The 21,757-nt window shown below is 38.9% G+C and overlaps 1 protein-coding gene and 1 long non-coding RNA gene across 5 annotated transcripts in view; both read left to right on the top strand.

Moving 5' to 3' along the window:
* LOC146406890 (uncharacterized) overlaps positions 1 to 21,757 on the top strand; it is a 994,549-nt gene that overhangs the window by 77,322 nt on the left and 895,470 nt on the right. The gene's annotated exons all lie outside the window — the stretch shown is intronic.
* TRAPPC6B (trafficking protein particle complex subunit 6B) lies at positions 452 to 12,272 on the top strand. 4 transcript variants are annotated; one of them, XM_013993366.3, is made up of 6 exons: positions 452 to 834; positions 4,510 to 4,577; positions 5,300 to 5,417; positions 7,003 to 7,086; positions 9,472 to 9,565; positions 11,119 to 12,272. In XM_013993366.3, exons 1-6 carry the CDS (start codon positions 754 to 756, stop codon positions 11,148 to 11,150), a joined length of 477 nt encoding a protein of 158 aa, XP_013848820.1. In that variant the 5' UTR covers positions 452 to 753; the 3' UTR covers positions 11,151 to 12,272. The 4 variants fall into 4 exon arrangements, with proteins under 4 accessions (XP_013848820.1, XP_084836315.1, XP_084836318.1 ...); XM_084980189.1 differs by having other exon boundaries at positions 452 to 966; XM_084980192.1 differs by lacking the exon at positions 4,510 to 4,577.

Here is a 21,757-nt window from a genome sequence, read left to right as displayed (position 1 = left end):
TGTATTTTCTTATTCAAATTAGCATTTCTTTGCGTTCTCCATTCCTCTCGTCCCTTGTACCTACTCCCAGTAAACTTCCTAATGGCTTCTAAATCTTTTTGTATATCCAGGCTTAATCCAAAATGGACAGGAATAATTTCTCAATATATCTAGTATTTATAGCCCCCAAAATGATGACTTACTCTTTTTACGACTTTTCCTATTAAGGAACATGCGGCAGAAATGAAAACTTTTGATTAAGCTAGTAGAAACTCTTGTCAGTTCTAACATAACTAACACAAAGATGGCAGCAGGAGCTCCTCCAGTCTCACTTTACCACCTTCCTCGCCGGCCGCCTACTACGTAGTAACAGGAAGAAGCCTTCCTCTATCTGGGAGCCCTCAGTTCAACCCCGGGAAGAAACTGTAACCATAGAGTTGGCGGAATGCCGGGGTAGAGGGGACCGGAAGTTGTTTTTTCGCCCCCCGCCCAGGGGCCGGATCGCATCTTCGTCGGTTTTGGTTCCCGGTCCTGTCAGACGCTCTAGTTCAGCCCGGGGGCTTGGTGGCCCTGGGGTGCGTTCGCCCCGGAACCAGGCTCACTGCAGTAACAGTCTTCGGGAAGCTGATTGAATTCCTCGTCTCCTAGCAACGAGGAACGAGAGGCGGACTGAAGGAGCGGCCGTGCAGGCCAAACTGCTCAGGCACTAGCAGGAACCCCTGAGCCCGTCCCAAACGGGAGCCGAAAGTCGGTGCTTGGAAGAATAAGCAGGAAATGGCGGACGAGGCGTTGTTTTTGCTTCTGCATAACGAGATGGTGTCTGGAGTGTACAAGTCCGCGGAGCAGGGGGAGGTGGTGAGTGCTGCCACACGCCCTTCGAGGTCCTTTTGCGGTGACGCTCCTTGTTTTCACTCAGTTCTTTCTTTCAACCCCTGACCCATCGCCACTCATCGCCTCCCAAAGTGTAGACAAACTGTTCACCTTCAGGTATCCTAAGCCCTAGAACCTGTCAGCTGTCTTCTATTTTTCCTTCGAGTCTCCTTTTCGTATCTTCTACTATTTGGTACTTTTTTGTCCAGTGCCACATCTGTGTATTGCAGGCCACTGCTTTTCTTAGTTTTGACCCAAGTGTTGTCCCTACCGCAATTTGCGGCAGAGTTAATTGCACAGCTGATTGCGGCACTCCTACTTGATTCTGTCACTTTCAGCACTTCCTAATCGTCTACTGGACAGATCTCTCCCAGCCCGAGAATCTTGTCCCTCCCTCCCCAACTCTCAATAACACTCTAGGCAACTCAAAGAGAGACGGCTAATGAGATTTGAAGCAGAAGCAAAAGAAACTTTGCAGATGTTACAATTTAACTAATTAAAAATATTTATTTAGTGTCCATTACATGTCAGAGGTAGTGGCTAGGGATAGAATAATGAGCTAAACAATGGCCCCAACCTCCTGGAGTTTACTTCTAATGTGTGGGAATCTTCATTCATTCATTGATTCATTCAGAAAATATATTAAGTGTGTATTGTGGGCCTGATGCTTTTAGATAAGTAAGATAGTCCTTGCCTCCCAATCGTTGGGGAACAGAGATTCAATGAATAATTAACATACTGGGTAGTAATTAGATATGGAACCATGGAGTTGTAGGGTTTTATAAATGAGCTAGTCCAAAGTCATGCTCAAGTCAGAAGCTCTTTCTATAATGCTACTGATAAAAGAGGAATAGAAAGTGAGGGCAGGAAAAGCATCTAGGTAAAGTGAAGGCACAGAGGGATGAAAGTGTAGTATATTTAAATATGCTTAAGCATTTTATTGTGACTGGATTGAATAGGTGGAGGGAAATATTAAAAGCTGAAGCTGGAAAGAGTCTTGTATGATAAAAAACATGGACCTTTTCAGTGAAGGGTTTTTAAGGAGGGAATGACATGGTCCATTTGCATCTCAGAAAGATAACCCAGTACTTGGGCTGGAGAGGGGATATTCTTGTACTGCAGAAGATCCATTATTGCAGGAGTCCAGGCAGGAGATGATGAGCTGGATAAAGAGAGAAGAGGAGAATGGTTTGAGAGATAAGTGGTAGAATCTCTCAGACTCGGTTAGGTATAGGAGTACGATTTTAAAATTACCCCAGAGTTTTAGCTTGAACAGCTGTGTTGGATGGAAAGGTAATACAGGAGAAAAAAGAGGGGAAGGTAATGAATTATTTTGGACAGATTGAACTTGTGGTATCTCTAGGACCAGTTTGTACACTACAAGAGGGACAGTGTCTCTTGGGAGTGTTATAACAAAAATACCACAGACTGGGTGGCTTATAAATGAGAGCTATTTTTCTCTCACAGTTATGCAGTCTGGGAAGCCCAGGATGAAGGCATGAGCAGATTCAGTGTCTGGTGAAAGCCTCCTCCTGCTTCATAGATGGATGTTTTGGCTATGTGCTCACATGATGGAGAGGGGCTAGCTGGCTCTCTGGCACTAATGCTGTACTTGAGGACTCCATCCTCAAAACAGAATCACCTCCCAAGGATCCTGCCTCCTAATACTATTACACTGGGGGTTAGGATTTTAACCTATGAATTTTTTTTTTCTTTAGGACTACACCTGTGGCATATGGAGGTTCCCAGGCAAGGGGTCGAATCAGAGCTACGGCTGCTGGTCTACGCCATAGCCACAGCAATGCAGGATCCAAGCTGCATCTGCAACCTACACCACAGCTCCCGGCAATGCCAGATCCTTAACCCACTGAGCGAGGCCAGGGATGGAACCCACAACATCATGGTTCCTAGTCAGATTCATTTTCACCGAGCCACAATGGGAACTCCTGAATTTTTTTTTAATTGCCAAAATGCTAACATTTGTTCATTTTGAGGAGTAGGTACATGGGAGTTTAATAATATAATTTGAACTTTATAATCACTAATACTTTCCTAAACTGATTACTGTTATCAATGTCTTATTACTATTTTCATTATCTTCTTGTTTTGTGCATATTCATCTCCCTTCATTGTGAATCACAAGAACTTCTGTCTGTATATGTTTTAAGTCTCACAACACATTTTTATGGATTTATCCTTTCAGTATTCATTTACACTTTTCATTATTTTTTATATCTTCCTACATCTTCAAGCTTTTATGTGGAATCATTGATCTCCTTGTCTCTACAGTTTTTTCTTTTGATTTAATTAAGTTCTAGTAGAACCTTTCTGATGTGGCTACTTGTTCATACACTCTGGCAGTGAGTAAAACGTGTATTACATTAAATGGTGAAAGAAATTCTTTTGAGACAGAGTAAGCTGGGAAATGGGATAGAGCATCATAATCACTTTTAGAGAGCTTCTTAAAACCCAGATTACTGACCCACACCTACAGTTTCTGATTCAATAGATTGGGGGTGGGCTTAAAGAATTTGCAATTTTTATAAGTTCCCGTGTGATGCTGATGCTGCTAGTCTTGGGATGCACCTTGAGAATCACTAGTATAGAGAATTTCTGAAGTAGAATGATACTGCAGTTTTAAAATGTTAAAATGGGCCTTATTGAGATGGTGAGGTGTGAGTGAAGACTTAAAAGTGAGGGAGTGGTCATGTGAATATCTGGAGGAAGAGCTGCCTATACAAGAGCCCTGAAATTGGAGCCTCCCTGGCATGTTTAAGGACACCAAGGAGATCACTGGAGCTGATGGAGTGAGTGAAGAAAGTAGAAGGTGGAGGCCAGAGAGTCCCAGGAGCCTAGATTGTATAGGCTTTGTAGATCATCTGGAGGATTTGGGGAGTCTTCCATATAGGATCATATTTAAAGCCTTAAGAGTAGTTGAGATTGTCAAGGGAAGAGCAAAGCAATTGCATGACTCCGGGCATAGGAGGGACACACTGAGAAATGGAAACCTTGGATGATGTAAAGAGACATTTTGAAGCAAGGGATAATAGAATTTAGTGACACCACAAAGAGAAGGACTGACAGAAAAAAGTCAAAGGTGGTACCTTGACCTCAATCTTATAACTGAGGAGAGAATAGTAGAAAATGGAAAAAGGCAGGGCAGGTGAGAAGAGTAACTGGGAAGAGGCTTTGTCATATCTGAAAAGCAAGAATAGTCAACAGTTCTGTTTATCTTACTGCCTTAGGAAAATGATTAGTACTAAGGAAATTCAAGTATAACTTGTAGGTATTCCCGCTGTGGCACCACTATATTGACAGTGTCTCTGCAGCAGCAGTAACGTGGGTTTAAACCCTGGCCTGGCACAGTGGGGTAAGTGGCACAGGTTGCAGCTTCTGCTCAGATTCAATCCCTGGCCCAGGAACTCCATATGCCACGGAGTGGCCAAAACAGGAAAAAAAAAAAAAAAAAAGTATGACTTGTATTTCACTTTTTCTTACAATGTTTCACTGAAAAAAAGGTATATTTACATTAATATTTTTAGCCAATACCTTTAAACTATTTTTGAATATTATTTTAAAAATATTTTTGAATATCTTTAAACTATTTTTGAAAATTTTTTTGTATTCTAAAGTATTCAAAACTAATATTTTTTAAAATAGGAAAATGGACGCTGTATTACTAAGCTGGAAAACATGGGGTTTCGAGTGGGACAAGGATTGATAGAAAGGTGAGCAGTATGGATTTGAAAATTTTCTTCTAGGAAGGTTATGAACAACGATGATCCATTTCAAAAGGTTGCATAGAAATTGAGATACTTTAATTCCCCGATTTTCTTTATTCTCTGTTCTTTAATTCACAACTGGAAATTTCTGTTTAGGTCTGATGCTATTTTAACTCAGTTTTCCAACTTTCATGTTTTATGTTTGAAAAAAATAGGTATATGGTTTAGTTAGGCTTTTTCTTGAGAACTTTGGTAAGCTGAAACACATACCTAAATTCTTGTTCCATTTCCTGCTTAAGGTCTAGTAGATTCTTTAACCTAAATGGAATTTTGTATAAACACATACCTTAGAGCCTCTGTTTATACATGTAATAATCTTCCAGTTTATACGTCGTCTTTTTAGTATTCCTTTCTCACTATCTGAATAGTTGAACTCTCACTATATTTTATATAACAATACAATGATCATGCTGTTTTTTTGATGTGCTAATTGTACCTAAAATTGCCACTTACTGTTAGACTAATATACTGTTAGACTAATTTTAGTCCCAGATATATAACAGAACATGAATCCACTGAGATGGGATCCACTTTGCTTGGTGCTTATCACTTTATGACAGTCAGTAAATGTTCAGTGCTATTCTGGCATTTGGAAACTAGTGAATAATTTGCCTCTTCTGCTTTCTTGGGAGGAAAAATACTGTATTACTTCTAGTTGATCTTTTTAGGTTTACAAAAGATACTGCAAGGTTCAAGGATGAGTTAGATATCATGAAGTTCATTTGTAAAGATTTTTGGACTACAGTATTCAAGAAACAAATCGACAACCTAAGGACAAATCATCAGGTATTTAGATATATTAAGACCTATTTTTTAAGTCTTTTAACTTGATATAAGTGTCCTTTTTATTTTTTTATATAAAATTTAATTTCTAGTCAACTTTGGAATGTTTCTCTTATGTTATTAATACAGCATTACTTTTTTTCTCTAATATAGTGAATAAAGACAAAGGGACAGTTATCAATACTGATAACCATTCCTTTTTCTCAATTAAATTTTAAGTTTGAAGAAAGAAGCAAGTATCAGAATGATAAAGGTTTTAGGATTTGAGTCTTTCATTATTTCTACTTAGTGGTGATAACATGCAGAACCACAAATAAAATATTTATGTCTTTCAATTTCTGAATCTAATTTATAAAACATTTAACTTTTAAATAACTCTTGCATTGTTTAGTTGCTGTCATATCTTCTAAAAATATTTTGTTAACATGCAAATAATAGGTTTCATGGAAAATTATGCACTTAAATAGGTTTATTTTATAAAACTCAAGTAAATATTCATGGTAGGTTTAGCATTTTAATAAAGTATAAAAAATAAAAATGTATCTGGAAGCTAACAGACTTCATTTTTTTCATATAACAGTATCAACATTAGTTTAGAAGTACTTGAAATGCTGGGAGTTGCTGTTGTGGTACAGTGGAAACAAACCCAACAGAAACCACAAGGTTGTGGGTTTGATCCCTGGCTTCGCTCAGTGGGTTAAGGACCTGGCGTTGCCGTGAGCTGTGGTATAGGCCAGCAGCTGTAGCTTGACTGGACCCTTAGCCTGGGAACCTCCATGTTCTGTGTGTGTGGCACTAAAAAAAAAAAAAGAAGAAGAAGTACTTGAAATGCTAATGGGAAGTGACTCTGACTTATTATTTCTTTCTTTTTTTTTTTTGTCTTTTGAGTGCCTCACCCATAACATATGGAGGTTCCCAGGCTAGGGGTCAAATCGGAGCTGTAGCTGCTGGCCTACACCACAGCCACAGCAATGCTAGATCCAAGCCTCGTCTGTGACCTACACCACAGCTCACGGCAACGCCAGATCCTTGACCCACTGATCGAGGCCAGGGATTGAACCTATATCCTCATGGATACTAGTCAGATTCTTTCCACTGATCCATGATGGGACCTCCTGATTTATTATTTATAGATATGAATTAATCATATATAACTGCTAGTTTCACCTGGACATGTATTTCTGATTCTTTTGTACTAGACTGAATTTTATTATTTCTACTATTTTTTTGGCCACACCCATAACATGCAGAAGTTCCAGGGAGAGGGACTGAACCCCCACCACAGCAGTGACCTGAGCCACAGCAATGACAACACTAGATCCTTAACCCACTGAGCCACCAGGGAACTCCTAGACTGAGTTCTTTAAGGATAGGAACTATGTCTTCTTTGTATCTTAAATCATTCAATAAATATTAGTGTTATAAAATGCTGAACAACTCTTTAAGTTGAACACTGAAAAACTTCATACTTGACTAATGGAGAGTTTTAATAACTTTAAAAAATTCTTAAGTTATTTTGAAGGGAAGAGACATTTTTAAAGGCTACAGATTATACTGACTTTTGATGTTTTTTCTATTTTTGAAACAGGGCATCTATGTACTTCAGGACAACAAATTTCGCCTGCTTACTCAAATGTCTGCAGGAAAACAGTATTTAGAACATGCATCTAAGGTATTTAATGGAATAGAAAATTGGGGCTTTTTATTATGAAAAAAGTAGAACCGTAAGGAAAAGTACAATGCCAATCACAACAGACATTTGAATTCAAAATAGATTTTAAAATTGTTCTTTTTAGTTTTCTATGAAATAGGAAACTGATGCTCATCACATATTAATTTGTAGCTAAGTAAGCTTATGTTGACCAATTAAAGAAAACTATAGTTGAAATGCCATTAAAATGTAGATTAATGTTAGATTCTTGAATATAACATAGATATATCAGAGAAGATATCCAGGCTTAAAACATTGGTATCAACTATGCAGAATTATTCAGCTCAGAGTTTATATTTATAATCTGTGCCAGTAAATTAAAAAAAATTATTAATATAGTTAACATTTGTTTCTAAGAGTACATGTTTTTTAAGTGTATCTGTATTTCTGGTTTTATGTATTTTTTTGTTTTTTAGGATTCAATAAGTAGATTAGCTGTATTAAAGAAAAACTGACAATTTTTTTGTTCCTTTTAATGGTTGCACCCATGGCATTTGGAAGTTCCCAGGGCTGAGGGTCGAATCAGAGCTACAGCTGCCAGCCTATGCCACAGCCACAGCAACGCCAGATCTGAGTGCATCTGTGACCTATGCTGCAGCTTGCAGCAATGATGGATCCTTAACCCACTGAATGAGGCCAGGGATTGAACCCAAGTCCTCATGGATACTAGTCCGGTTCTTAACCTGCTGAGCCATAATAGTAACTCCAAAGGCTGACAAGTTTTAATGTAAGGGTTCTTTTGAAGTGATTAAAAGTATCTTGGGCAGTATATATAAGCTGCCACGTATCTATAAAATTTCTCTATACCTACATTTTCTAACACAATAGCACTACTGGAAAGAGTGTGGACTTGGAACCAAATAAATCTAGATTTTTTTTTTTTTTTTTTGGTCTTTTTGCCTTTTCTAGGGCCACTCCTGAGGCACATGGAGGTTCCCAGGCTAGGAGTTTAATTGGAGCTGTAGCCTCCGGCCTACGCCAGAGCCACAGCAACGCGGGATCCAAGCTGCGTCTGCGAGCTACACCACAGCTCATGGCAATGCTGGATCCTTAACCCACTGAGCAAGACCAGGGATCAAACCCCCAACCTCATGGTTCCTAGTCGGATTTGTTAACCACTGAGCCACAATGGGAACTCCAAATAAATCTAGATTTTAAGCTAACTCTTCATCTTACAGGTTTGTGACATTGGATAAGTTACATTATCTCTCTGGACCTTAGTTTCCTCATTAATAAAATTGGTTATAATAATACCTATATTATAAACAATCTCTAAGTCCTCTTCCAGTTTGCAATTTCATGACTCTAGATCTGATTACTTATCAGTAGCTATTTATATTAATTATAAAATAATAATATTCTATATTATAGCTATAGTGTTACTGACTTTCATGTAGTATGAAATTGCAGCTAATCAAAAATTCCTTGGATTATTTGATTTGGGGTTCCCATTTTTGTCATGCCTGTTTCTGCTATTGGCTTAATCCCATTTCCAGTCGTTGTTTCTGGATAACAGGGTTTCTCATCATTGGCACTTTGATATTTTGAACTAGATAAGTTTTTGTATTGGTGGCTGTAAGTCTCAAACAAGTCAAGATTCTAAGTTGTAGAAAGCAAAAACCAACTTTGAACGGAATAATACTAGTTAACTTACAGAACTGATAGGAAGGCTCAGAAAATAGGCAAGAACCATGGGAGATTAAAGCAGCCAGAAAGACAGCCCAAATCACTCCATGAGGGTCTAGTTAGAATGCTTCAGCTACAGACAGTAGATAGAAGCCACTTTTGCTGCTCTAGAACTAATTCTAACCTGTTTCCAGCTTTTGTTTTGTCACTCACTGGGGATTCAGAGTCTTGGACTGGACCACCCAGTTGGCTGAGCTTAAGTCATGTGTCCATGCTTTATTTGCCAAGGAGCTGGGAAATCTTTTTTTGGCGGCAGGGGCGTGCTACACCTTCAGCATATGGAGGTTCCCAGGCTAGGGGTCTAATCAGAGCTGTAGCTGCCAGCGTATGCCACAGTCACAGCAATGCCAGATCTGAGCCACATCTGTGATCTGCACCATAGCTCACGGCAATGCTGGATCCTTAACCCACTGAGTGAGGCCAGCGGTCAAACCTGCGTCCTCATGGATACTAGTCAGATTTGTTTCCGGTGAGCCACAACGGGAACTCCTTGGAAATCTTCTGACATTCAGAATTTTCAATAATTTGAAAAATTCTACAACCCTTTTTTTAAACAGCAATGACTTATTGATGTCAAGGTTTGACTAAATGTTATATTTATCAGTAGCTTTACTATCTTAGTAAATCCTTAATATTTCTTACATTCTTTGTTTCTTTTAGTATTTAGCATTTACATGTGGCTTAATCAGAGGTGGCTTATCAAACTTGGGGATAAAAAGTATTGTAACAGCTGAAGTATCTTCAATGCCTGCCTGTAAGTTGATTTCATAGTTCTTACAATTTTTTTTTTGCCTTTTAGGGCCACACCCACAGTGTATGGAAGTTCCTGTGCTAGGGGTTGAATCAGAGCTGCAGCTGCTGGCCAACGCCACAGCTCACGGCAATGAAGGATTCTTTAACATGCTGAGTGAGACCAGGGACTGAACCTGCATCCTCATGGATACTAACTGGGTTCATTACTGCTAGGCCACAACAGGAACTCCTACGAATGTTTTTAGTAATTCTTTTTCAGGTCTAGTGTTTTTTGTTTCTTTTTGTTAGAGGACATGTAAACTGCTAAAACAATTTCATTTTACTTTTGTTAATTTTAACATTTAATGTAGTAATATATAGCATACTTATATTTATAGTCAGTGATTCCTGAATTCATAAGACAATGATTTAAGAAAATATGCTAAGGAAATCCATATTTGTAAGACAACTTAAGGGATGACTCTGCTTTTAAAGGAAAATTTTCTGCAGAATTCCTTGTTATTTTTTTGGCTGCACCCACAGCATGTGGAAGTTCCTGGGCCAGGGATCAAACCCACACCACAACAGTGACCCAAGCCAACTCAATAACAATGCTAGATCTTTGACCCACTGTGCCACAAGGCAACTCCTGCAATGTTCTTTTAAGATACCAAATTTCCTTATAGCATTGAAAAATCTTTTTTTTAAAGTTTTCTAGATATATTATATGAAGCTAGAAAACTCGTACTCTCGTACTAATCCTTTTTTTTTTTTTTTTTTTTTGCTTTCTAGGACCAAACCTTCGGCATATGGAAGTTCCTAGGTTAGGGGTTGAATTGGAGCTACAGATGGTGGCCTACGCCACAGCCACAGCAACGCCAGATTCGAGCTGCATCTGTGACCGACACCACACTCACAGCAACACCGGACCCATAACCCACTGAGTGAGGCCAAGGTTCAAACCAGTACTCTCATGGATTCATTTCTGCTGTGCCACAGAGGGAACTCCATAGTCTTTTTTTTTTTTTTTTTTTAATTTTTAGGGCCGCACCAGGTCGAATTGTAGCTACAGCTGCTGGCCTATGCCACAGCCACAGCTACGCAGGATCCAAGCGGAGTCTGCAAGCTATACCACAGCTCACAGCAAGCCAGATCCTTAACCCACTAAGCGAGGCCAGGGATCAAACCTGCATCCTCATGGGTGCTAGTCAGATTTGTTTCTGCTGAGCCATGAAAGGAACTCTCTGTAGTCTTTTATTGCTAAACTCTTTTCCAGGATGTTTCCAACAGAGCTACCAACCAAGAATAAAACTGACCTCAGCATCACTGTGTTTCCTTTCTATTCACAATGATAATTAGCAATGAAATACCCAAAGAGAAACAAAGGTACTTAAAAATGAGATAATCATCTCATACAAATGGAACTATCAAATATTGTGAAGAGTATGAAAAGTTGTTTGATGTATCAAGTCTCTTGATTGAAACTACTTACTAAAGAGAGTAGAAAATTGATGTTTAGGCCTGTTTTCCTTGTACCTAAAATCAAAGAATGATTTCTCATGTTTTCTTTTTTAGGTAAATTTCAAGTGATGATACAGAAGCTGTAGAACTCACTGAAATGCAAAGCTTCAACAGTGTAAAGAGATAAATTATTCCTATATAAAGTATTGCAAGTACCAATGATTTAATTACATTGTCAGACATTTGTATTAATATAAGCTATTTGCTAACTTATATAATGAAAGATGCACTCTTAAGCGGGAGTAAGGGTGTATTTTATCAATGTAACACAGACCTTAAAGCAGGTAAAGAGCTATTTTACCATAACATACTTTACTGAAATTGTTCAGAACGGAAACCTGATTGCAAATAACTAGACACCAATGTAGAACCCTTATTAAACATTATTTGCTTAGAGTGATTATGTATTTAATCAGAGACTGAAAAGCAAAACTCAGGGTTTGGTAAATTAGCATAAAGAAAAGAATGCACCAATCATAATCTTTTGTGTAAAAATGAAAAGACTTTGGTTTTATGAATTTGTTTTAGTTATTTAAAAAAGCAAGTAGTACACTAAATTAAACTTATTATTTTATTGCTTATAATTTATTAAGAATTTTTATGCATGTATAAGGATTTCATTATATACATTATGTGTCATTTGTGATATGTATATCATATCTGACTGCCTAAATTGCTTAAAAGCTTTATTTCACTTCAGTAGAATTCAATTCCTGAGAGCACCATAATTGTAATAAAGTGAAATCTAGATATAAAGTGAGATACAGATGTAAATTCAATAACTCCAGGGCCAAAGAATATTAGGTATTTTAGGAAGGAATTTTTATACTTACTCCTGTTACAGTCTTCACTTTGAATTTCTCTCTCCTCTTGTGGAAGTGCTGGTGAATGTTACTTTATGTTTATTCCCTTATTTACTCTTTCTCAATGGGAGAGGAAATGGATTAGTCACACCAACATTCTTGGTGTGACCCACTAAGAAGACCATTATCTTCTCAGTGGGTTGGGGTCAGTGCTCATCTAGTGTATCTCTCATCTCCTCTTCTATATGGTGACCACGAAAGGTCAAGCATGAAGATGACACACTGAGGATAGCAGGATGCACAGATTGAAGGCACCTGAACTGTGCTTCTGAATTAACCAATGCTCAAACTGCTTTACCTTTGGACTTTTTGTTGTATAATAAATTCCTTATATTGTTCAAACTACTTTTGGTTGTATATATTGTTGTCTGTAGCTAAAAGGAAATCTCTTATTGGGAGTTCCCATTGTGCCTCAGTGGTAGCGAACCTGACTGATATCCATGATACTGATTTGATCCCTGGCCTCACTCAGTGGGTTAAGGATTCGGTGTTGCTGTGTGCTACAGTGTAGATTGCAGATGTGTCTCGGATTTTGCATTGCTGTGGCTGTGGTATAGGCCAGCAGCTGCAGCTCCAATTCAGCCCCTAGCCTGGGAACTTCCATGTGCCCTGAGTGCAACCTTTAAAAAAAAAAGTTTCTCTTAGTAGAGACAAGGAGAAAATTAGGTTGTACAAAAAATAGCATGGGAATATTGAATTTCCATTTTTCTGTGGGAGGAGGGAAAGACACTTAAAGGTTTACATTTAATCTTTTTAATTTATTTTTATTTTTTAACTTTTTAACTTTTTTTGCCTTTTCTAAGGCCACACCCAAGGCATATGGAGGTTCCCAGGCTAGGGGTCTAATCTGAGCTATAGCCACCAGCCTACGCCATAGCCACAGCAATTCAGGATCTGAGCCATGTCTGCGACCTACACCACAGCTCACGGCAATGCCAGATCCTCAACCTACTGAGCAAGGCCAGGGATTGAACCCGCAACCTCATGGTTCCTAGTCGGATCTGTTAACCACTGAGCCATGATGGGAACTCCAAGGTTTACATTTAAAACAGTAAAATCATAAAGTGCTAAAGATAATATAAGGTTAGTTTTATGATCTTAGAGAAGTTCTTTTCAAGTCATGCATAACATCATAAAGGAAAATAGAAAAAATTAATAACATAACTTCAACAAATGGTACTGGGAAAAACTGAAATGTCCACATGCAAAAGAATGTGGATATCAACAGAATCAACTGTAAGAATCAGCCAAAAGTGGGGTTAAAGACATAAGATCTGAAACTTTAAAATTCCTAGAAGAAAACAGTAGACAAGCTTTGTAATGTTGCTCTTAGCAATGATTAAACACCAAAAGCACAGGTAACAAAAGCAAAAATAGACAGGTGAGACAAAGTCAAACTTTCACAGCAAAGGAAACAACAGAGTGAAAAGGTAGCATATGGAATGGGGAAAATACATGCAAACCATTTATCTGGTAAGGGGTTAATAACTAAAGGAACTGGAGTTCCCGTTATGGCTCCAGAACCTGACATAGTATCTCTGAGGATGCTGGTTCAATCTCTGGCCTTGCTCAGTGGGTTAAGGATCTAGCATTGCCACAAGCTGTGGTGTAGTTCACAGACACAGCTTGAGTCCAGTGTTGCCATGGTTGTGGTATAGGCCTGCAGCTGCAGCTTCAATTCAGCTCCTAACGTGGGAACTTCCATATGCTGCAGGTACAGCCATAAAAAGAACACAAGTAAAAAAAAAAAAAAAAAGTATACGAGGAACTAAAAATAGCAAAAAACCCAAATAACCCAAATAAAAAAATGAACAAAAGACTGAAATAGATATTTTTGCAAAGAAGACATACAAATAGCCAACAAGTACATGAAGAGATGCTCAATATCATGAATCATGAGAAAAATGCAAATCAAACCCACCATTAGTTAGCAACTCACACCTCTTTGGCCATTAAAACAAAAACAAAAAACCCAAAACCAAAAAGCAGAAAATAAATGTTGGAAAGGATGTGAAGAAATTAGACCCCTCGTGCACTCTAATTGGAGATAAAATGACATAGCCAATATGGGAGAGTATAAAATTTCCACAGAAATTTATCATGAGGACTACCATATGATCAAGCAATCCCACTTGAGAATATTCAAATGTATCTTGAAGAGATAACTGCACTCCCATGTCTACTGCAGCATTATTCACAATAGCCAAGAGGTGGAAAAAACTTACATGTCCATTGACAGATGGCTAGATTAATAAAATATGATATACACGTCCACTGGAATATTATTTAGCCTTGAAAAAAAGAAAAGTGGTCATACGTAATAGCCTTGTTACTATGTTAAGTGAAATAAGGCACTCACAGGACAAACGCAGTATGATTTCACTTATATGAGGTGTAAGCTGTCAAACTCTTAGAAGCAAAAAATAAAATGTTGTTGCCATGTGCTGGGGGAGGAGGGAAATGGGGAACTGTTCAATGAGTATACAGTTTGTTTTTTTTTATTTGTTTGTTTTTTGCTTTTTAGGGCCGCACCCACAGCACATGGATGTTCTCAGGCTAGGGGCTGAACTGGAGCTGTAGCTGCCGGCTTACAGCACAGCCACAGCAACACCAGATCCCAGCTGCGTCTGCAACCTACACCACAGCTCATGGCAATGCCGGATCCTTATCCCATTGAGTGAGGTCAGGGATCGAACCTGCAACCTCATGGTTCCTAATTGGATTCATTTCCGCTGTGCCAAAATGGGAAACCCCTACAGTTTGTTTTGCAAAAGGAATACATTCTCGAGATCTGTTGTACAACTATGTGCATAAAGTTAAAACTGTATGTACACTTAAAATTATTAAGAAGGTAGATTTCATGTTATATACTTTTTAACTATACACACAAAATGACAACTTTTTCTTAAAGTTTGCTTGGCAGAAAGCACTATAAAATATTAAAATCAGGCAAATACAGTATATATCGGGGGATAAGTAAATATCTGCACTATAAAAGAGCACCTTTCAATTTAAAACGTACATATCTTTGAGCAATTTCATGAAGAAACTTACTAAAGTAAGTTCCAGGGATGTAATATACAGCATGGTGACCATAGTTAACAATTCTATGTTGTGTATTTGAAAGCTGCTAAGAGCTCGTAAAGTTTCTTAACCACGCACACACACAAAATTGAAACTATGGGAGGTGGTGAATGTGTTCACTAATCTTACTGTAGTAATCATTTTGCAATATATACATATATTGAATCATTACATACACCTTACACTTACTAAATATATTTCAGTTATCTCAAGCTGGGAAGAAATTAAATGAGTATACAAACTTGTATGTATAAAGATTTTCACTATTTGGTTAGGTGTTCATTGATGGCACTTGATTTGTACTGGCATACAACAAAATATTGTGCAGCTAGTTAAAAAGATGAAATAGATTTACATATATTTGCTTATATGGAATGTGCTAATCAATATTAAGAGAAAAAAGTTTGTTACAGGATACTGCACATGCAATATATAAAATATACATCATGAATATAAATATACATGATCATATCAAAGACTGGAAAGTTAAAAGTAAACTGTACAGTGGATTATTTTAAAATAACCAATCCTATAAAAATACATTACTTTTTAAAACCACACCCCCCAAGGAATAAACCTAAGGAGGTGAAAGACATATGCTGAGATCTATAATACAATCAAGGAAATTAAAGAGAATTCAAAGAAATGGAAAGATATTCTACACTCCTGGATTAGAATTAATATTGTTAAAATGGCCACACTACCCAAAATGATCTACAGATTCAATGCAATCCCTATCAAATTGACCATGACATTTTTCACAGAACTAGAAAAAATAATCCAAAAATTTATATGAAAACATAAAAGACCCAGAATTGCCAAAGCAATCCTAAGGAACAAAAACCAAGCAGGAGGCAGAACTCTTCCAGACTTCAGACAATATTGCAAAGCTACAGTCTTCAAGACAGTGTGGTACTGGTACCAAAACAGACATACAGACCACTGGAACAGAAGAGAACCAAGAAATAAATCCAGACACCTATGGTCAATTAATGTTCAACAAAGGAGGCAAGAATATAAATGGGAAAAAGATAGTCTCTTCAGCAAGTGGTGCTGGGAAAACTGGTTATATCTGGAATCTAATAAATGGCACAAATGAACCTATCTATGAACAGAAACAAACTCATGGACTTGAAGAACAGACTTGCGGTTGCCAAAGGGAAGGGAGAGGGAATGGGATGGACTGGGAATTCAGGGTTAGTAGATGCAAACTATTACATATGGAATGGATAAGCAATGAGATCTGCTGTACAGCACAGGGATCTATACATAGTCACTTGTGATGGAACATGATGGAAGATAATGTGAGAAAAATATATATGTGTGTGTGTGACTGGGTCACTTTGCTGTAATGCAGAAACTGACAGAACACTGTAAGTCAACTATAGTAGAAAAAATTAAAATCTTACAAAAAATAAATAAAAATAACCAATCCCATAATAAAGTTATTTTTATTTGGATGTCCTTTTCCATGACTTTGTAATATTAATTATAGTCATCATCAGCCCTAAATAAATAGTAAACTTGAAGAGCATATGGATGTTTCAAAAGTAAAAGCTATAGTGTATGAGTGACAAACTATGAGGACAGCATTATAATAAACAATGCAGTCAGCGGCCTATGCCAACCATGACACAGTTCAATCCCTTGGGTCTATCAGTCAAACCTCCTGAAGAGAATTTAAGTCTGGAGATGTCATCAGGATGTCCTGGTCCATTCGGGCTGCTATAACAGAATACCATAGATTAGTTGGCTTATAAAAAACAGAAATGTATTTCTCACTGCTTGGAAGACTGGGAAGTCCAAGACCAAGGTGCCAGTAGATTTGATGCCTGGTGATGACCTGAAACTTTGTTCATAAATGGGTATCTTTTGACTGTGTCCTCATTTGGCAGAACTGGGCTAGCTAAGCTTCAAGGGTCTTTTCTATAAGGGTACTAATCTCATTCAGGAGGGCTCTGTTCTCATGACTACCTTCCAAAGGCCCTGCCTGCTAATACTATCACCTTGAGGACTAGGATATGATCATATGCATTTCGGGGGACACAAATATTCAGAACACAACATGCAGTAATTTAAAGAGAAGCAAAATCCTGGCGTCAAGGTTACCTGGTGAATTGTTTCCAAGTCCTACTAAATCACAGCTGTAGGATGGGAGTTCAACTTGGGCCTGGGTAAGCATCAAACTAATTGCAGAAACTTAGACTGGCACAGACTTGGGGGTGCTCTTTGAAAAGTGAATACTGTTATCAGGTAATTCACTTGCATGGCATGTTACAGGTTCTGAAAAACCAATCAATGATCAGCTTAATTTTGTTCAATCTAGTATTTGATTAGTTTTTTTTTTACATGCTGCACCCATGGCAAATATAAGTTCCCAGGCTAGGGGTCAAATTGGAGCTGCAGTTACCAGCCTACACCACAACCACAGCAACACCAGATCCAAGCCACATCTGCAACCTACACCACAGTTCACCTCAATGCTGGATCCCTGACCCACTGAGTGAGGCCAGAGATTGAACCCACATCCTCAGGGATACTAATCAGATTAGTTTCAACTGTGCCACAACAGGAACTCCTGGTAAGAGCATCTTTTTTTTCAAGAAATACTAACAACTCACATAAATCAATATTCTAGGGCATTTTATTTAGCAATTACTATTTTTAGAAATTTGGGGATAATTTGGTAACATATATAAGAAAATATAATCTTTGGAGTTCTGGCTGTGGCTCAGCATTGCTGTGGCTGTGGCTGGCAGCTGAAGCTCCGATTTGAGACCTAGCCTGTGAACCCCCCATATGCTGCAAGTGTGGCCCTAAATTTTATATATACACACACACACACAAAATCTTAAAATGGACACAGGTCAACTTGATCTTTCTCAATAATTTCTAGACACATTTTTATATTGTTGTCCCTAATGGTAAAATGGATAACCTGAACACTTTTAATCTAATGTGGTATCTAATTGGCTTATTCTGCTAGGAGACACAGATGAAATAATACTACTTTTAAAACTACAGGAGTTTCCTGATGGCTCAATGGGTTAAGGATGCTGATGCAGTTGACACTGCAGTGGCTGAGGTCGCTGCTGTGGTAGTTTGTTCCCTGGCCCAGGAACTTCTGAATGCTGCAGGGCATGGCCAAAAAAAAAGTAGAAATGAATACAATTTAAAAAGTAAAAGAGTTTCCCCTGTGGCTCAGTGGATTACGAACCTGATTAGTATCCATAATGATGTGGGTTTGATTCCGGGCCTCGCTCAGTGGGTTAAAAGATCTAGCATTGCTGTAAGGTGCGGTGTAGGTTGCAGATGCAGTTTGGATCTGGCGTGGCTATGGTAGAGGCCGGCAGCTGCAGCTCCAATTTGACTCCTAGCCTGAGAACTTCCAATATGCTGCAGGTGCAGCCCTAAAAAGTGGGGGGGGGGAGTTGAAAAATTTTTCCTCTCCAATTTCCCATTAAAATCAGAAGATACTTGGAGTTCCCGTTATGACTCAGGGGGTAAAGGATCCCATGTCATCTATATCCCTGGCCTTGCTCAGTGGGTTAAGGACCCAGTGTTGATGCAAGATGCAGTGTATGTCACAGATGCAGCTCAGATCTGGTGTTGCTGTGACTGCGGTGTTGGCTGCAGCTTCAGCTCCAATTTGACCCCGTGGCCCGGGAACTTCTATATGCTGCAGGTGTGGCAGATTAAAAAAAAGGGGGGGGGATTACAAAAAAAAGAAGATACTTTTAATTTTGAAAAGCCTGCTACAAGTTCCTGTCATGGCACAGTGGAAACAAACCCGACTAGGAACCATAAGGTTGCAGGTTCGATCCCTGACCTTGCTCAGTGGGTTAAGGATCCGGCATGGCTGTGAGCTGTGGTGTTGCAGATGCGGCTTGGATCTGATGTTGCTATGGCTGTGGTGCAGGCTGGCAGCTGTAGCTCCGAATGGGAACCTTCATATGCCATGGATGTGGCCCTAAAAAGCAAAAAAAAACCCAACCAAAGAAACAAAAAGAAACAAAAACACCTTGATTAACCCTAAAGCTATGTTTTTAAACCACATACTTATAATTACGTTGGCAGTTTAAAATATCTTTTATTTGTCTCTACATTCCCGAAAAATATCCTTATGCCAAGTTGAGTAATTACAAAAGTAAGTTCTCAGGGAGTTCCTGCTGTGGCTCAGCAGGTTAAGAATCTGACTAGTATCCACGAGGATTCGGATTTGATCCCTGGCCTCGCTCAGTGGGTTAAGGATCTGGTGTTGCAAGGTGCAGCATAGGTCACAGAGGAGGCTTGGATCCTGTGTTTCTATGGCTGTGACATAGACAGGCAGCCTAAGCTCTGATTCAAGCTCTACCTTGGGAACTTCCATATGCTGCAGGAGGGACCCTTAAAAAAAAGAAGTTCTCAGTTAAATATTAGAGATCCTGTAGCTTGCTGGAAAAGAGGTATAACTGCATTAAAATTATTTCTTACACCACTTTGTCTTTTGCACATGCAAAATTGCCTTTTTTATGTTTCTAGTCCTCAGGAATGTTAATTCTTCTGTGTGAATAGTGTATACCAATGGCTCAGCCACTAGTTTTACATATAAGTTAAAATAGTAATCCACACTTCACCTTTATTAAATCAGTCCCTGGCCCCTAGCCCTACCTGATAAAGACTAAATCAGCAGAGAACATGAGGCTACAATATAGGCTAGTTGTGGTATAGGTTGGAAGTCCAAGCTTTTTTCGGAGGGTTGGGGGGATTGTGCCCACAGCCTGTGGAAGTCCTTGGGCTAGGGATAGAACATGTGCCAGAGCGGTGACCTAAGCCACTTCACTGAAAACGCCGGATCCTTAACACATTGTGCCACAAAGGAACTCCTAAACTCTTTATGGTAGATATTGCAGGCTGCCTACTCAATATCCACTCGCCCCTCTTTTCCAACAGAATCACTTTAGTCAGAGTGGCAGTGTGTTCACCTAAAAAATTACATTTTCCAGTTTTCCTTATAAGTAAAAAAGTCATAATTTTGCAAATGATATATAAGTTGAGAGTTTCTTTTAACACTTTTGCTCTCCTGATAGAGACAGCAAGAAGTGATGGAGGGGAGTTCCCGTCGTGGCGCAGTGGTTAACGAATCCGACTAGGAACCATGAGGTTGCGGGTTCGATCCCTGCCCTTGCTCAGTGGGTTAATGATCCGGCGTTGCCGTGAGCTGTGGTGTAGGTTGCAGACGCGGCTCAGATCGCGCGTTGCTGTGGCTCTGGCGTAGGCCGGTGGCTACAGCTCCGATTGGACCCCTGGCCTGGGAACCTCCATATGCCGCGGGAGCGGCCCAAGAAATAGCAACAACAACAACAACAACAACAACAACAACAAAAAAGACAAAAGACAAAAAAAAAAAAAAAAAAAAAAAAAAAAAAAAAAAAAAAAAAAGAAGTGATGGAAACTTTTTATTCTCCCTGGAATGTAGATTAGAAGTAAGAGCTAAAATAACCATATCATAACTAAAATGATGAAAGCTTTACACTAATCATGATGAAAGAGAAATCTGGATGCAGCCTAGGACATTTAAGATATTGCACAGCTGCTGCACCAGCCCCGAACTTCTCAAACTAGAATTACTTTATGAGAAAGAAAAATAAATTCCTAACTTTAATATTTCAGTTAAGTTTCAAATGCAATATTAACTGATAGAATTTTGCAACCCTACTCTTGGGAACTTCTGGTCAAAGAGAAAGGAAAACGTTATGTACATGAAGGCATTCACTGTAGCATTTTCTATACTGGATTAACACTGAAAACAGATTAGATATTCAACAATGAGAGAATGTTCAAATATGGTAAAACACAATTTAAACTACTAGGCTATCATTTATTTTATTAAAAAAAAATTTTTTTTTGGCTTCTTAGGGCTGCACCTGCAGCACATGGAGGTTCCCAGGCAAGAGGTCGAATTGGAGTAACAGCTGCCGCCTATGCCACAGCCATAGCAACATGGGACCCAAGCTGCATCTGTGACCTATACCACAGCTCATGGCAATGCCGGATCCCTGACCGACTGAGCGAGGCCAGGGACAGAACCCGCATCCTCATGGTTACTAGTCAGATTCATTTCCACTGCGTCACAACAGAAACTCATTTAAAATTCAGCTTTATTAAGACTTAGCAGAAAAGATTCAAATACAAAACTATATATGTTCCATTTATAACTAGTGGCAGAAGTATTGGTTGCCTGATCTGTAGTTAATTCCATTCCCCTTTCCTTTTCCATCTCGCATTAGAAAGACTGGAAAAGATTCTAATTCCATTTTCCCACTTTTCTAGAGGTAATGACTTTATATACTGATGGCCAACTGATGAATACAGATCTGTTGTGGACTTCTGCAGGAGGTTCTGCTTTTGTGAGAAAAGGATCAGTTGTAGAAGGCTCTGCCTCCTTCTACCCTTTTCCTGTCTTTTTTTTTTTTTTTCATTTGTCATTTTAGGGTCGCACCACAGCGTATGGAGGTTCCCAGGGGTCCAATCAGAGCTGTACCTGCTGGCCTACACCACAGCCAGAGCAACTTGGGATCCGAGCCATATCTGTGACCTACACCACAGCTCATAGCAACACTGGATCCTGAACCCGCTGAGCGAGACCAGGGATCGAATGCATATCCTCATGGATACTAGTTGGGTCCATCAACCACTGAGTCACAAAGGGAACTCCTTTTTTTTTTTTTTTTTCCTTTTCCTGTCTTGAGTACAGACACAATGCT

The sequence above is a fragment of the Sus scrofa genome, chromosome 1 (assembly GCF_054392235.1).
Source record: "Sus scrofa isolate SSC_HxYL_T2T_F1_AM1 chromosome 1, Sscrofa_HxYL_maternal_Yorkshire_Landrace_v2.0, whole genome shotgun sequence".
In the NCBI taxonomy this organism is placed as follows: domain Eukaryota; kingdom Metazoa; phylum Chordata; class Mammalia; order Artiodactyla; family Suidae; genus Sus; species Sus scrofa.
The sequence above is the reverse complement of the archived record's forward strand: the minus strand, read 5'-3'. Positions and strand labels throughout refer to the sequence as shown.